Source organism: Microcaecilia unicolor, chromosome 4 (assembly GCF_901765095.1).
Source record: "Microcaecilia unicolor chromosome 4, aMicUni1.1, whole genome shotgun sequence".
In the NCBI taxonomy this organism is placed as follows: domain Eukaryota; kingdom Metazoa; phylum Chordata; class Amphibia; order Gymnophiona; family Siphonopidae; genus Microcaecilia; species Microcaecilia unicolor.
This window is the reverse complement of record NC_044034.1, coordinates 287,906,085-287,922,889: the sequence shown is the minus strand read 5'-3', so window position 1 is coordinate 287,922,889 and position 16,805 is coordinate 287,906,085. Positions and strand designations below refer to the sequence as shown.

Sequence of the window (16,805 nt, the reverse complement as noted above, 5' to 3'; positions counted from 1 at the left end):
TCCTTTCTCGTTCCTGATTTTTGAAGGGCTGCTTTACAGTTACTTGTGAAGAACATTCACAGCATATTCCCCTCACTTTTCCACCTCTGTACTAACCTTTGTCCCAGCAAAACTCAGTTCCACAAATGGGTCAACAAAGGATTTTCTGCTGAATTGCATCTGAAAAATGTACTTGAAATAATTCAAAAAAGATTCATCCACTGTAAAAGGAAGAGATAAAGGGGTAAGAAAAGGGAAGGACACAGTTGAAGAGGGAGAAGAGAGAGGTGAAAATTGGAGGGTGACAAAGAAGAGGAAGGGAGGGAAGACATCAGGAAAGGAAGAGACAAGAACGAGAAAAAAAGAGGACACAAGGGGAGGAAGAGGAATAAGGGTGAAGAATGGAAGTGGAATGGAGGAGGTGAAGAGGTAGAAAGTGGCGACGAAGAAAAAAGATTATAGAACAAAAGGGAAATGTGATAAAGGGAGGCGAGTTAAAGGGGAGACAGTGAAGGGTGATAAAGGAAGGATAGAATAAAGGAAGAGAGAGGCAGAGGAAGAAAGGAAGATAGAGTGGATAGAGGAAATAAGGGAGGGAGAAAGAAACAGAAAGAATGGTGGAAGAGAGGGACAGTGAAGAGAGAAAGAAGAGAAGAAGACGAATGGGTAAAGGCACAGAAGAGAGAAAATAGGGAAAGAAAAGGAAAAGATGGGATAAATGTATGGACAGTGAGGAAAGAAGGTGAAAGGAAAGAAAACAAAAGATGGTAAAAGCAGAAAATGGGATATGAGAGAAAAAAAAGAACAATGGATTAGTAAAACAAGATATACAAAATTTCCAAAGCTATTCATTACATTGACTGTTACATTATGTACTGTATTATTTGCTTTTAGTAATTTTTTTTATACTCATTATTATTTTAATGCTGGTTTTATATTTTAATCAGTCTAGTGCAAGGATGTGTCATGTGTCTGCGAATGTATGAGGATGTGAATCGTCAGTGTGGAGATGCTCAAGGAGGATATGTGGCTGGTGTGTATGTGTGTGGGTTGAGTTTTTGTAGGTGTGGTGTAGAGTGTGTTTGTATCTGACATCAGTGGCTGTCTGTGGGGTGTTATTGTGTGTGGCTGTTTGTGAAGATGAGTGTTGAGGGTAGTGTGTCTCTTTGCTGACAATTTTAAACTTACTCATGTACATTTTCTTTCAAACATGTAACTTTTTTTAGATACAAAATTTACATTGTGTAAGTTTTTGTGAAAGCACAGCGAAAGGAAACTACACAGACAGACAACTGGTCAGACGCTTAAGGCATTCCTACAATACTATATAACAAAGAACACCTAAACATGAAAGAAACTAGAGTGGGTAGGAAGTTAAACACACCAGGCATTGATATTCAAAACAAATTATCTGTTAACTTTGGGAGTTAGTCTATCTGAGGCTAAAATAATACATTTTTAAACTACTTACCCCCTCATGGGCTATTGAAGCAAGCAGCAGCAGTTTAAAAAAAAAAGGACAGCATTGATAGGTGGAGGCTTTGGCAGAGAGCTCTTAAGATGGGCTGTCAATTGTGAGGCACCACCCATAAAGGGGTGGGAACTTACTGGGACCCTGGAGCATAGCAGCAAAAAAAAAAAATCTGCAGATCTTAAGAACTACTTCTCAGTGAGTCACAACCAAATAGTCACATCACAGTGTCACCCATGCATGAAAAGGATCCGAGGGAGGAGTGCAGTGTGCTGGTAGATAAGGGCTGTGTGTGTGCAGAGCCTCACAAAAAAGGAGCAGTGGCAGATGCTGAGGAAGCTGCAGCAATCTGAGTGCTGATTTGATGGCAAGCACGAAAGAACTGATAAACATGTTGAGTGAATTAAGAACAGATTTCGTGGATCTGGGGCAGCTTGTGGAAGCAGAGTATTGCTGGAAGTGCAGGAGGACTGGCAGGAGGTGGCACAGACCTGATTGGGCCAGCCTGAGAAAACAGCTGCTGCACTGCCACTTCAGGACAAGATGGGGGACATGCAGGAACAATTTGTGGCTCTGGGGAGTCTCAGAGGAAGAATGAAATGAGAACTGCATTAAAGAGAGCACAGGAGATATGGTAGTAGGGGAAGATGGGACATTTTTAGATCATTTGGTGAAAGTGGAGAGGGCCCAACGAGCTCTAGGCCCAAAAAGAGGGAATTTGCCCCATGACATTATCACATGTATGCATACCTATACAATCAAAGAAACTGTTGCTAAATAAAATGAGGAAAGGTGCCCACCATAGGCGCCCGGTATAAGAGGCTTGGAGAGGCTAAGCCTCCCCTGCTGTGCTCTGAGGGGTTTAGATTGTTCATTTACCTCCATCCTCACAGCAGGAGCTGCAGTGAAAGCCCTCTAGCCTTGTCCAGTTGTAGAAATTGGTTTATGGTTTGTTTACCTTACTGCTGGGAGAGCGGGGGAAGGGGGGGGGTTGGCTGGAGGTGTCCTGGGTTGCCAGGGAGATATTTAACCAGGATGACTTCCTGACCTGCACAGAGGACAGATAGCAGCAGAATTGGATACTTGGCCAGCATGATCAGAAAAAGTCACCAGACAACAAATGTAGAAAAGATCATTTTATTTTCGTTATAGTATTTGGAATATGTCCACTTTGAGAATCAGGTGCTCAACATTAAAAGTTTATATTTATTTACTTATGTATGGCATTTTATCCCACATTAAACATGAATTAGGATGTTTTGTGGCTCTACATGAGAACTGTGATGATATGATCCCTTGTTTCATATTGTTGACGGTCTGCATTTTCCGTATGGGTGGTATATTGGTGTATTAGGTTCTGCCCAGTGTAATATTTATGGTACAGTAAGGTTCTGAGTGGGGTTTTGCACAAAGTTGTGCATAATGTTTTGCAGTAGAGCAATTGTGGTTAGTATATGCTTTGAGCAACCACTTTATTCTTTGACATATGATACATATCTAATATCTAAATTTAATAAAAGGTATTAATTGTGACTTTTATTTTTATTTTTTTTTTCTGTGTGTTATCAGACAATTATGGATTTAAGCTCCACCCCTGGTCCCACCCCTAACCCCGCCCCCTTTAACCTCCCCAAACAGTTGGGCCACCGACCGCCTATGGTGCCCACGTAGAACTGTACAATGATATCCCCTCTGCCATGCTGCAAAAGACACGGGAGTTGAAAGAGATCACACAAAGCTGCATAGAGAGAATGTTACTGCTGTGTGTTTCCTTTTGGATTACAGCTTACCTTGAGTGAAACAGCTCATAAAGTGCAAACTGAGGAATAAGAAGTATGGAAGGTTCTAATAAAAAGTGGACTACTGCAGGGAGAGCAGTTCAAGTGAGCTGAACTCACCATGGTAAAAAAAAGGAATATCCAAAGTGGCAGAGGGCATTAGAAGTAGGAAAGAGGTGAAGAGATATTTGCAGGGTGCCTCTTTGGTGGATTAAGTAATGACGGATTTCTGGAGCGAACTTAACACTTTAGTGATCTGAGTGTAAGTGATATATAGAAATAAGGAGGGTCTTACTGAGAGGGTCTCAGGTCCTGTCTGCCTTGAAACGCATACAAACTAGTATAGCGTTGCTGCCTTCAAGAGAAACATTTGGGCAATATACAGCAGATGTTAAACTCCAACGAAAGTGGGTGGGTCACTGTTAATGCTCCAGTGCTCCATGGGGGGGGGGGGGGAGCGGCAATCCTTATTCATAGGAGCACAAAGAGTAACTGGCTCTGCATGATAAGATGGGTAGATGGATGATTATGAAGGGAGAATTTTATGGGGAGCAGATGGTATTTGATTCTCTTTACACCCTTAATAAGTAAGATAACTTGTTTTATCTGGACCTATGAAAAGAGTTAATGGGGATCCTGGGGATGGGAATAGCGATAGGAGGAGAATTTTGCTGAGACATTCAGGCAAAAAGGCAGCATAAGAAAAATTACAGGGGGGGGGGGGGTCCAAGTTTCTTTGTACAGACCTAGGGCTGGTTACATTTGGTGAGTCCTCCATCTAGAAGTTTAAGAGATATGAGAAAGGAGTTTGGTTTGAAGCACATTCAGAGGAAAAGGAATTTCTGAGAAGAAACAAAGCATCTGCCCATCACCTACTACTGAAAGAGACAGATACCAGAGACCTGTTTGCTGTTAAGTAAACCACTTTGACTGGCATGCCCCAAAAGGTGGTACATCAAATTCAAATAAACATAAACCTGGAGGAGATCTGAGAACTGTGAGAAAGTTGGTCTTCTTTTGATCTTATGCCACTTTTTCATTTGGACTGTCTGTTTAATCATTTTGGGCTCCTTTTACAATTAGCGAGCACTGAATGGAAAGAAGCCCACTGGAACTGAGTGGGCTGCTTCACATTCAGCGCATCGCTAATCGGTAGCGTTGCTTTGTAAAAGGAGCTCTTTGATTGCTTTACTGCTCTATATTTTTATTAACTTGGGGTGTGCCCAATAAAGTTTATTTTTATAAAAATGGCCTTTTTGTTTGTAGTTCTTCTGGGGCCACCCTCAGCCCCAATTTAAAAAAGGACCAACTATATACAGATTAGGATAGGGGTTCTCAACCTACTCCTCAGGACACACCTAGCCAGTCAGGTTTTCAGGATATCCACAATGAATATGAATGAGATAAATTTGCATGTAAATTCATTGTGGATATCCTGAAAATCTGACTGGCTAGGTGTGTTGAGGACTGAACTGAGAAACCCTGGGTTAGGATTATACTCACTACAAGGGATATCTTCAGCTCTGTATATTCGAACCATAATAGTTGCCATCCGAATGGGCATCGCCACTGGCATAAGTAGATTTGATTCCACATCATCACTTTCAGAAGCAGGGACTTCCTCCATCTGTACCAGGGAGTAAAAGCAGAGAGAACAATGATCAGACAGAAAAGGGGAGCTAGAGAAGAAGTGATTTTAAAAAGAGTTCATATATGGAGGGCAGGGGAATAGAAAACAGAAATTTTATTACCATGAATTACCTTCCTGTTAACTGTGATCAGGACTGAGGGGAGTGAAATACAACCTTAGCTACAGGAAGTACTTTTATGTCATGTGCTGCCTAGGAGCCTCTTCCTCCTATAGATCTTCCACATTCTGAGCAGTTCTCCAACAAGTCTGAGACTAGAAATACAACTTAACCAGAAATAAACATCCCTTTGTATGGCTCCACACCACAAAGTTTATTCTTCTAAGACATAGAACTTTAATATATTTTAGATATCCAAAAAATATACAAACACTGTAACTACCAATTTGGATAGAACAATCTTGATTGCTGCAGGAAACAACAGAAATAAATACAAGTAATTAAAGAATGCAGAGTATGGCTCGTGGAATTCTTTCCAGCCCCTTTGCATGTGTATCTCTGTTGTGTATTCTGTGTATGCTCTAAATGTATTATAAATGGGGGGCTGATGGAGGTGGTGAAGTAGGGGTCCCAAAAAACAACAAGGCAAACGATCTGCAAAATCTAATATGGAAAAAGAAGCCAGCAGATCAATATAACATCAAAAAGATTTTATTGAAGATACCGCATGTAAACAAATTGCCCGACACAGGCCGTGTTTCGCCCACCAAGGGCTGCGTCAGGGGCTACAATAAACAAACAGATTGAATTATAATAAATAAAACATCAAATTTAAAATATAAAAACAACATACTTAAAATATAAAAACAACATACCACCATAGTTTCTCATATATTCATGAACAAATAAGTAATGTATAAGGTATAAAATGATAATAAAATGTTATACAGTATGTAAAATCTAACCATGAATAAATAAGTATGTGGTGTACATAGAAAGGACCACTTAATACAAATAAATAAATCAATCAATCAATCATCCCATCACAAAAAATGCATTATATGTATTTAAAAATTGTATATATATAAGCATGTATACAATTCCCAACATATATATATAATAAACTAGTAAAAGAGGCCCGTTTCAGAGCAAATGAAACGGGCGCTAGCAAGGTTTTCGTCGCCAACACCCCCCCCTCCCTGGCCAACCCCTTCATTGTTTTGCCCTTGCTCCGCCCCCAACGTCATGACGTTTGACGCGAGGGTGGGGCCCGGAGCGATTTCCCCCCCCCCCCACCTCCCTGCCTCCCTCCCTGCCAACCCCTTCGTTGTTCTGCCATTACTCCACCCTCGAGGGCGGGGCCCGGAGCGATTTTGGTGGCTTCACCACCACCACGAACCTTCAAACCTTTTTGAAGGAAGTCAGGGCTTGGCTTCACTGACGTCAGTGTCCTCAGAACGTTGAGGGTGAGTTTTATTATAGTAGATAGTAAATATCTATATAAGAACATATACATAAAAACAGCAAAGCAAGGGCACTGATATACAGCATTAGACCTTGAACATATATAACTATGTAAAAATATTGTGTAACATATTAAATAATAAAAATGGAGTGGTGGACACATACCTAATTTGAAACCTTCTGAAAGGAGCAACTCTAAAAACGGAAAACCTAAAAATATGAATGTAATCAAACACTAAATATAAATATATCAAACCAGCATGATAATAGATAATAATAATGAAAAATTAAAAAATAAGAAATAAAAACAAAAATAAATAGCAATATGAATAAGATTATGCAATAAAAGGTTACTCAGTTGTGGTGTATAATAATAGATTGGAAAAAACCAGCGCATACAGCAGATGCCTAAAATGACTGTCCAAAAAATAAGGAATAAAAATTAAAAATGAAAATGAATAATGTATATAAAATCACTACTGTCCAGACTAACAGAATGTGGAGATGCACAATATACTGAATGTATGTGAGAAACATCTAATGGAATGATGTCATGGTTATACTATATATTGCTGTGTCAGAAAAAATAGTGCTATGGTGTGTGTATGCTCGCTGCGTATTGTCAGAAGGAAACCTCTAAAACTATGTGCCAAAGGTATCTAACAATAAAGGGTTTTACTTGGTGATTTCTGTTTAAAATCATTAAAAAACCATAAACGCTCTAAAGTATTACTGCTGCTCGTTCACAGTAAGAGAATATATGTGCAGGAAGGGGAATTTTAAAAACCCAAACATTGTGCTCTATGTTTGGGTTTTTAAAATTCCCCTTCCTGCACATATATTCTCTTACTGTGAACGAGCAGCAGTAATACTTTAGAGCGTTTATGGTTTTTTAATGATTTTAAACAGAAATCACCAAGTAAAACCCTTTATTGTTAGATACCTTTGGCACATAGTTTTAGAGGTTTCCTTCTGACAATACGCAGCGAGCATACACACACCATAGCACTATTTTTTCTGACACAGCAATATATAGTATAACCATGACATCATTCCATTAGATGTTTCTCACATACATTCAGTATATTGTGCATCTCCACATTCTGTTAGTCTGGACAGTAGTGATTTTATATACATTATTCATTTTCATTTTTAATTTTTATTCCTTATTTTTTGGACAGTCATTTTAGGCATCTGCTGTATGCGCTGGTTTTTTCCAATCTATTATTATACACCACAACTGAGTAACCTTTTATTGCATAATCTTATTCATATTGCTATTTATTTTTGTTTTTATTTCTTATTTTTTAATTTTTCATTATTATCAGTGGTGTGCTGGAGCAGGCTCTCACAGGCTCGCAAGAGCCGGTTGTTAAGTTTTTAAGAATTTTGGGAGCCGGTTGTTAAAGTAGGACCCTCCGTGGCTACTTTAACAACTGGCTCCCAAAATGTGGGCTTGGGCCCCCTGCTGAATTATCTTTTACTTTGCTGGTGGGGATGCTGAGCCCTGCCAGCCAAGTAAATAGACTACTGCTGCTCCCCGCTCCTTGTTTCCAGCTCTGGGCAGCAGGCTGGGACTTCTTGAGCATGTGAGAGAAGTTCCAGCATGCTGCTCAGAGCAAGACGTTGGGAGTGGTGGCAGTCCATTTATTGGCTGCCAGCAAAGGTATGCCTAGCGTGCCCGCACGAAGGGAGGGAGGAGAGAGAGGCAAGTGTTGCTTCCCCCCGGCCCTTCCAACTGCAGAGCTGGCTACGTCCGGAGAAAGAGCCTGTTGTTAAAAATTTACCAGCACACCCCTGATTATTATGATCTTTTATCATTGTTGGTTTGATATATTTATATTTAGTGTTTGATTACATTCATATTTTTAGGTTTTCCGTTTTTAGAGTTGCTCCTTTCAGTAGGTTTCAAATTAGGTATGTGTCCACCACTCCATTTTATTATTTAATATGTTACACAATATTTTACATATTTATATATGTTCAAGATCTAATGCTGTATATCAGTGCCCTTGCTTTGCTGTTTTTATGTATATGTTCTTATATAGATATTTACTATTTATTATATATATGTTGGGAATCATATACATGTTTATATATATACAATTTTTAAATACATATAATGCGTTTTTTGTGATGGGATGATTGATTGATGTATTTATTTATTTGTATTAAGTGGTCCTTTCTATGTACACCACATACTTATTTATTCATGGTTACATTTTACATACATGTATGTATAACATTTTATTATCATTTTATACCTTATACATTACCTATTTGTTCATGAATATATGAGAAACTATGGTGGTATGTTGTTTTTATATTTTTAAGTATGTTGTTTTTATATTTTAAATTTGATGTTTTATTATAATTCAATCTATTTGTTTATTGTAGTCCCTGACACAGCCCTTGGTGGGCGAAACACGGCCGGTGGTGAAGTAGGGGCGGGGGGGGGGGGGGAAGTTGCAGAGGTAATTTTGAGGGTGGGGCAGTTTGCAGGGTGGTAGATATCTGGATTTCAAGCTGATTTCTGGTGGCCAGAAGTAAGACCATGTGACCCCTCTCCTGAAGTGAGAACATTGGCTTCTTGTCCATATATGCATTCAGTATAAAATTCTGGTCCTAATTCACAAAACTCATATTTCTGGGCAGCCCCTTATTCTTTTGCAATATCTGTTATCCTATTCTCCTCCCTGGGTCTTACAATCATCGGATTACCATCTTCTTCTTGTAATTCCTCTTCAGTAGGTATCATTTGCCACCTTTCAGAAGACAATGTTTTCTGTTTCAGGTCCTATTTTGTGTAATAGTCTCCCTATAGAATTACATCGAGTATGTTTTCATTTATAATTCAAAACAGCCCTTAAAATTCTTTTTTTTTTTTTTTTTTTTAGAAAACTATCAAGCTCATTTTCAAAGCACTTAGCCTCCCAAAGTGCTTTGAAAATATGCCTCTATATGGCTTATCACATGACTTTGGGCCTTGTCATGCAGCCTGTTTGTGGGAGCCTGTTGGTGGGACACTAGGCCTGCTGTATTTTTGTTCTTGAAATAATCCTATGACTTCTTCCCCTCTCTCTTTCTTCTACCTCTGCTAGTTGTTTTGTGTTCTGTTGCCTTTCCTATGTATATATTGTAGTTCACTTCCTACTATGACTTCTCCCATTTTATATTGTATTCAGAGGGAGTGGAAAACAAGAAAAAGGATTGGCAGAAGTTAGAAGAATAGTCTGATGTTTGGCAAATAAAATTCAATGCTAAGAAGTGCAAAGTGATGAACTTAGGGAGTAGAAATCCAAGGGAGACATATGGGCTAGGCAGTGAGAGGCTGATTTGCATAGACAGGGAGAGGGATCTTGGGATGATAGGATCTGAGGATCTGAAGACAACGAAACAATGTGACAAGACAGTGGCCGTAGCCAGAAGGATGCTTGGCTGTATAGAGAGAGGTGTAACCAGCAGAAGAAAGGAGGTGTTGATGCCGCTGTACAAGTCATTGGTGAGGCCCCACCTGGAGTATTGTGTTCAGTTTTGGAGGCCGTTATCTTGCTAAAGATGTAAGAAGACTTGAAGCAGTCCAGAGGAAGGTGACAAGAATGATATGGGGCTTGCGCCAAAGGACATATGAGAAGAAACTGGAAGTCCTGAATATGTATATCCTAGAAGGGAGGAGGAACAGGGAAGATATGATACAGACACTTAAATACTTGAAAGGTATTAATATAAGAAACCAATATTTTCCAGAAAAGGGAAAGCGGTAAAACTAGGGGACATGAATTGAGGTTGTGGGGTGGTAGACTTAGGAGTAATGTCAGAAAATTCCTTTTCAAGAAGAGAGTGGTGGATGCCTGGAATGATCTCCCGAGGTGGTAGAAAAACAAATTGTGGCGGAATTCAAGAAGGCGTGGGATGAACACAGAGGATCTCTAATTAGAAAATGAATGATATAAAAAACAAAACTTAAAGAGTTGCATATGTGTTTGCATGTCCAGTGCCCAACAGTCACATTCATTATCAATTCACGATTTAAATCAACAGTGAACGTGATATTATATACTTGATCATGGTCTTTCTTTGGCAGGGCCGCCGAGAGACTGGGCGGGTCTGGGGCAAGGCCGCCCCCGGGGCCCCACCCCTGCCGCCATCCCCCCCCCCCCCCCGAGGTCGTCGTCATCGCCGCCCCGTCCGTCCACCACCGAGCCAGTCCCCCCTGAATTCAAATCATAGCGCCTCACCTCGACCTCGAGCGCAGCAGCGTCAGTCTGTAGATCGCCTCCCTTCAGGCCTTCCCTCCCTGTGTCCCGCCCTTGTCTGATGTAAAGCACAAGGGCGGGACACAAGGAGGGAAGGTCCAAAGGGAGGCGATCTGCAGTCTGTCGCTGCTGCGCTTCTTTCGCACTGAGCGAGGTCGAGGTAAGGCGCTATGATTTGAATTCAGGGGGGACCGGCCCGGTGGTGGACAGAGGGGGGGCGGCGGTGGCAGGGGCGGGGCCTCGGGGGCGGCCTTGCCCCAGACCCGCCCAGTCTCTCGGCGGCCTTGCCAAAAAAGACCATGATCAAGTATATAATATCACGTTCACTGTTGATTTAAATCGTGAATTGATAATGAATGTGACTGTTGGGCACTGGATGGACCATTCAGGTCTTTATCTGCCATCACTTACTATGTTACTATGTATTATTGTAAACCACCATGATGGTATGTACCCTTTGGTGGTATATCAAGGAATAAAGAAACGTTATTTGGAGCACTTGTGGCAGGGTAGTTTTTGAGGGTGGAGCAGTTTGTGGAGTGGCAGGGCAATTTTGGGGTATACTTTGTGGGATGGGGCAGTTGTTGGGGGACAGTTTTTGGGGTGAGGAAGTTTGTGCAGGGAGGTAAGGATGGGAGCACTTAGGTTAGGAAAGTAGAAAACAGGGAGATGCAGTTTGAAAAAGTAATCTACTAACTTCTATATTTCACTGTATATAAGTTTCAGTTCTACAGAAGCTGAAACTCTCCTACAGAAATACAATGCGCCACTTTGGGGGGGGGGGGGGAGTTCTCTTGATCCCTCAGTCCAATCTGACCCATTTTCAAACTTTATTTGTCTTTTTACCTGTTTTTCCCATATGCCAAGTTTCATCCCATTCCATTTTTAGCAAGTTATTTTGCCCCCAGACAGACCAACAGATATTCCCAATTCATTTTGTATAACTCCTTCCAACTTCCGTGGGATTGGAAAAAATAATAATAAGCAAATGTCTGTTTTGCTCCCCCAACAGGAAATACAATGGAACTTAGCACAGCTATCCTTATGTTGTTGTGTCAGGATCTATTGGATAAATCCTCAATTTCCAATTCTAATTTCTTGAAATGTTTTGCAGAGGCCTCTTCGTTTTTAGCGATTGAAAGCGATTGAAAGCAATCAACGAAACAACTATCTTTCGAAAATCTCTGAAAACATTCTTCTTCAACAAGGCCTACAATGAACACCTATAATCTCACTAAGTCACCTCACCAACCCACTCAATTATGAAAGCTCACCTTATACAACTATCCTAATCACTCTCTTCCTTCTTCCCTCCTCCCTACCTGATCGCTTCACATTACTAATTGTATCTGTTATCTTGTTATGACAATATCAACAAACCTATATAAGCCACATTGAGCCTGCAAATGGGTGGGGGAATGTGGGATACAAATGCAATAAATAAATAAATAAAATCTGGAATGCTGCTTGATCAGCAAACTGCTCAAGATTTTCCGCTCGCAGCTCGAGAGCTATGAGCAATGCAGTTATGGCTGGTATTTCTCTCTTCAGTTCAAAAGTTGCTTCAAAATGTTTGAAGGATAACTCCTGTAGTGCCAGAGCTCTTCCAGCATGACATCCGACGAAGATAGAGAGCCTTTGCCAGGTAGAAGTTTCTCGGGGGACAGCAGGTCGTGCTTACTGCGTTTTGCTCTGGCCAGGAGCAAGCCAAGGGAGTCTGATTTTGGTGATTTGGATACAGCCATTCTTCAGCAAATATTGATGTAAGTATGATGAAAATGTTCCAGACATAAGCATATAAGAGGGTGATGTTCTTTAAGGATTGGGGAGAATAGCTGGATCAGGCGTCCATATTGTCTTGGGCTCGCTAGCACCCCCTCCCTCTCCCTTTGTTGACAACTTTCATTCATTCACACACATTCTTTGTAAGACACACAGTCACTAATCTATTATGAACTGCACACTTGTTATCAAGCTAATTTATTTGTTAAAATACTCTTCATAATATAAATTCCTGCCTCTGTGTGTATCTTGTTCTACTACACCTACTACCTCTGAAAAGTGGATTTAGGGACCAACTGAATTCAGCAAGATTCCTGCTTCACTCTGAAGCGAGAAGGAAGTGTGAGAACTTCCAGAAATCCATAACCACAATTTATCACTCACGTTATTAGAAAGGAATGAGAGGGAAGACTGAAAGGTATATAAGTACCTGTATGTAACATCTAAACCGCTTTGAATGTAACCACAGAAATGCAATATATCAAATCCCATCCTCTTTCCCCTTGGAGGAGTAGCCTAATGGTTAGTAATGTATTAAATTCTTATCTTTAATTCCATCTGATATGCTTGAATGTTCCCCAGCTCCATTTCTAATCTCCCTTTATGATCTTCCAGAATTGTCCATATTGTTTCACCTGAGCTTAAAAAGAAGTGAAACCATCCCCAATTTTATCCAGGCATTGCACTACCAAGAGTTCCAATTTCCTAGTAGCTGTCCATACTTCTCCCAGAGTCACTTCAACTTGCTTTCCTTAACCTCTAGTTATCTGATATTAAATCCACATTCATACTAGAGGATGGTACAATACCTCAAACAAAGTTCAAGCCAGCCAAACTATCTCCCCTTTCAATAGTTTGCTGAGCACATAATTCCAGAGAATGCATCTCTCCCAAGGCTAAGAGGGCCCTGCCTACATAGGCCTCTTCTGCAGCTCTGAGTCAGTGGCTCCCTGGCAGTGACCCGATTCCTGGTCTCAGAGAGGTCGTGTGTTTTTTGAGGCTCAAAGGACTTGTACCAAATATAGCGCTACATATACAAATTTATACTGATTTGTTAAAGAATCTCCAAAACCATGCCACAGAATTTAACCCTTGGCATAGAATCTAACCCTAAGTTGCCACAAAGGAACTGTAGGCCTTGTATATGGTCTATCAAAGACCAGCACATGACTAGAAAAAAAGATGAGGATAATCTCTAGACAGTAAGAGGCGTACAAGTACTTCCTGTGATACCAGTCTATTAGACTGCCCTAGAGGCTGTTGCCATCTAGTTCTGACTGTCAAAATGATTGACAGAGGCATGAGCCAGGAAAGGAAAAAAAAAACCCAAATGATAATAACAAGGGACAGAAAGAAGAAACAAGAGATTAATACAAGAGTCATAAGAGAAGAAATGGGCAATAGGAAAATAGAAAGAAAACAGGTGATAGAGTAGAAATGAGGAGTGAGAGAAAAACATGGAAATTGGCAGACAGAAATCAGGTTAATGAGAAAATAAATGGGTGAAAGAGACAGAAAAGTGGAAAAAATAAGGTGATTCCTGCAGTGTATATACTGATGTTTAAAGACTAGGCAAAACTTGCACCTGTACTGTAGAAGTCATATATTTAGGTGCACATGCAGAAAGCTACAGTATCATCCTTACCGGAGCACGATCTCCAACTCCCAGCACATAGACACTGACTTTCAGGTAACCATGTACTCCAGAGTTTATGTATTCAGGATCATAAAGGGTCAACCATTTCCTCAGAAGATAATGTCCTAGCATAGAAATAGAAAGGCATCCACTATCAGTGAAGGGATTTATCTGCATTTCGTAGCAAAGCATTTATGTTTAAATCCGTTTATTAGAATAACATAACAAGAAACAAATCAAAATATTAGGCAGAAGTCAACAAACAAGTCAACAAAAGGCATATACAACAAACAGCAGGTACAAGTCCACCCCCAAAAAAGTATATGGCAAAAGTAGGCAAAAGGCTTGTATTCTTATAGTCTTTCACCTCAAAGAGTAATATTTATGAACAAGAAAACAACAGATAAAAGAAACTGCAATACAGCAGGAAAACAATGAACAAACCACCCATCACACCTCCCCCTCCAAAAAAACAAATGTTTGGAAACTACCATCCCAGAAAAGATACCATAAGCCCCGAACCCCCCTAGAGGGAATTAACCCTGAGGCTGCGAACTCATGGAGCTAAAGATTGAATATAAGGCTCCCAGATAGAAAAAAAACAAACAAACCCTTTTTGCCCTTGGAAGATGTACAGGCCCCAATACATTCCAGCAACATTAATGCATGGAATCTGTTATGCCAATGTCACATGGGGTTTTATTTGGGTGAAGAGGTTTGTTGGGGGAATCAAGGGTGGGAATGAGAGCTTCACTGTGATGGATAGGGGAGTGTGGTTGTCGGAGGGGGGGGGGGGTGCTCCTCCAGATACTTAAAATAATTTTTTTACCCAGGAGACAGGCTTTATGGATAAGTTGTCTAGCAATCGCACCCTGAAATGCAAAAGTTCATATTTATCCAAAAGAATTCTTAGGGGTAAGAATGGTATCCATGAATCCTGTAGGACTTCCAAATAATGTAAAATTACAATTCAAAAAGCTTGGATGATCGAACATTCCCAGAAGGAGTGAAAGAGCGAACCAGTTCTACTCTGACATTTGGAGCAAAGGGAGTGTCCCCCACCTCCCCATCTGGAACACCTGTGCCTTGGTCATGTATGCTTTATGTAGTACCCAAAACTGGCATTCCCAGAGTTCCGCACTCACCGTAAAATCTAGCAAAGTCAATATTATAATATCAAGAGAAAGGTTTGGGCATCCCACATACTGGGCCCAACGACCTCCACATCCCTCTGAGGGGAAATTACCACTAACGCCTTATAAAGACCAGACACCAAAAGTCAATCCCCTCTAACCCTAGCAAAGAATTCACAAACTTGATTACTATGGTGAGGTTCCAAAGCATCCCTATTTAGGGTACCAATATAATGATGCAATGGATTACATGCACAAATATTACCAATTTCTATACCAATTCCAAAAGCTCCCAAACTTAACATGGTGGCTCCTCTACTCAAGAGCGACAACAGAGAAGTGGGAAATAGACCGGGCAATCCAGAGACAAACAAGGAGACTTCAGTTGATATGGAACAATTTATTGGTGAAGACTCAACACAGTACCATGTAGAAATTTGTTCATTGGCAGAAAGGAATGTAATGGATTGGAGATCATGAAGAATGACAAGGACTGAATGCAAAGCTGCTTGTCCAGCTTCTTTTAAATTTCATGGGTGCTTTATAACAAATCGATCAAAAATTAAGAATTGTTCCAGGATTGCTGAAAGGATGCCCTGACTCGGTTCCCTTCTACTGGTATCATCACTGGCAGATATGAAAAGGCGACCCATGGCAGGAAGATAAAAATGCAGGCATCAGAAACCATTGGGGAAGAATGTTGTTCTCCTCACTGCAGGATGTCCGTAGATTGTTCTTTGCTGGTGGAGAGATGTCCTAATTCTATCAACTCCTGCCAACATCATCATGAGCTGACCTTAAAAAGAGGCCTAGGGTATAAAGCAGAATGCCTCTGGGTGGGTTATCTTCAAAAGGGCACACCATGGGGGTAGCTCCTGTTAATAATTAGTGTGTTCCCACTAATTACTCTGACCTCGAGCTCCATAATCAGAAGGACACACTGGGATAGATTTATAAGTTTATTTCATGCTCACCAAAAGCAAACTTTAACAGAGAAAGGCATCGCAGTACAGGCATTCAGCTGTTGGAGAGCAGCACGTCGTGACACATGGCATGTGCCTTCACAGGTTACTGGCTTCTCCAACTGGCCTTAACAAGTTTGCCGGTATTTATACTTTTCTTCTACCATTATTTCTATTAGCCTATGCATTTGACCACCCTGCAATTTCATCATAATTGGCACACACATCCAATTATGCCCAAGTTCCAACTTTCTTATCTCTCATCCAATTAGGACCAAGTTTCAACCTTAGCAAGTTTTCTTATCTCTCATCCAATTAGGACCAAGTTTCAAGCTTAGCAAGTTTGCTTACCTTCAAGCTTCGCTCATCCTTAAATTTAGCTTTTCTGCACCTGGCCTTATCTTTGCCCAATTATTTCTTATAGTTTCTCTGCATGCCTATGTCCAGCTGTACACAATCCTTGCCAACTTTGTAACTCTGCCAGGCTTCATTAACTTAATCAGACTGTCATATTTCTTCAGTGAAGTATCAGGACTGAGAGATCCTATGATTTTACAGGCCTAGTTTGCTTAAAAAGCCTGAACCTGTTTTTCACTGCATTCAATTTGTGACAATTATTTACACTCCTTAGGAAGCAATTAAGTAATCAGATCCTTCTGCTGGCCTTAGGTAAACAGTACTGTTTACCTGACTATCCAGGTTCAGTAAAACCCTTCTACTAGTTGTGAACATATATTTTGGCTTGGACTGTTTAT

At 40.6% G+C, this 16,805-nt stretch overlaps 1 protein-coding gene across 1 annotated transcript in view; it reads right to left on the bottom strand.

Moving 5' to 3' along the window:
* Nucleotides 1-16,805, bottom strand: part of FER1L5 (fer-1 like family member 5) — a 382,389-nt gene that overhangs the window by 324,551 nt on the left and 41,033 nt on the right. Inside the window, 3 exon segments of the mRNA XM_030202486.1 lie at nt 97-200; nt 4,732-4,855; nt 13,965-14,080. Of these exon segments, the coding sequence (XP_030058346.1) occupies nt 97-200; nt 4,732-4,855; nt 13,965-14,080 (344 nt within the window).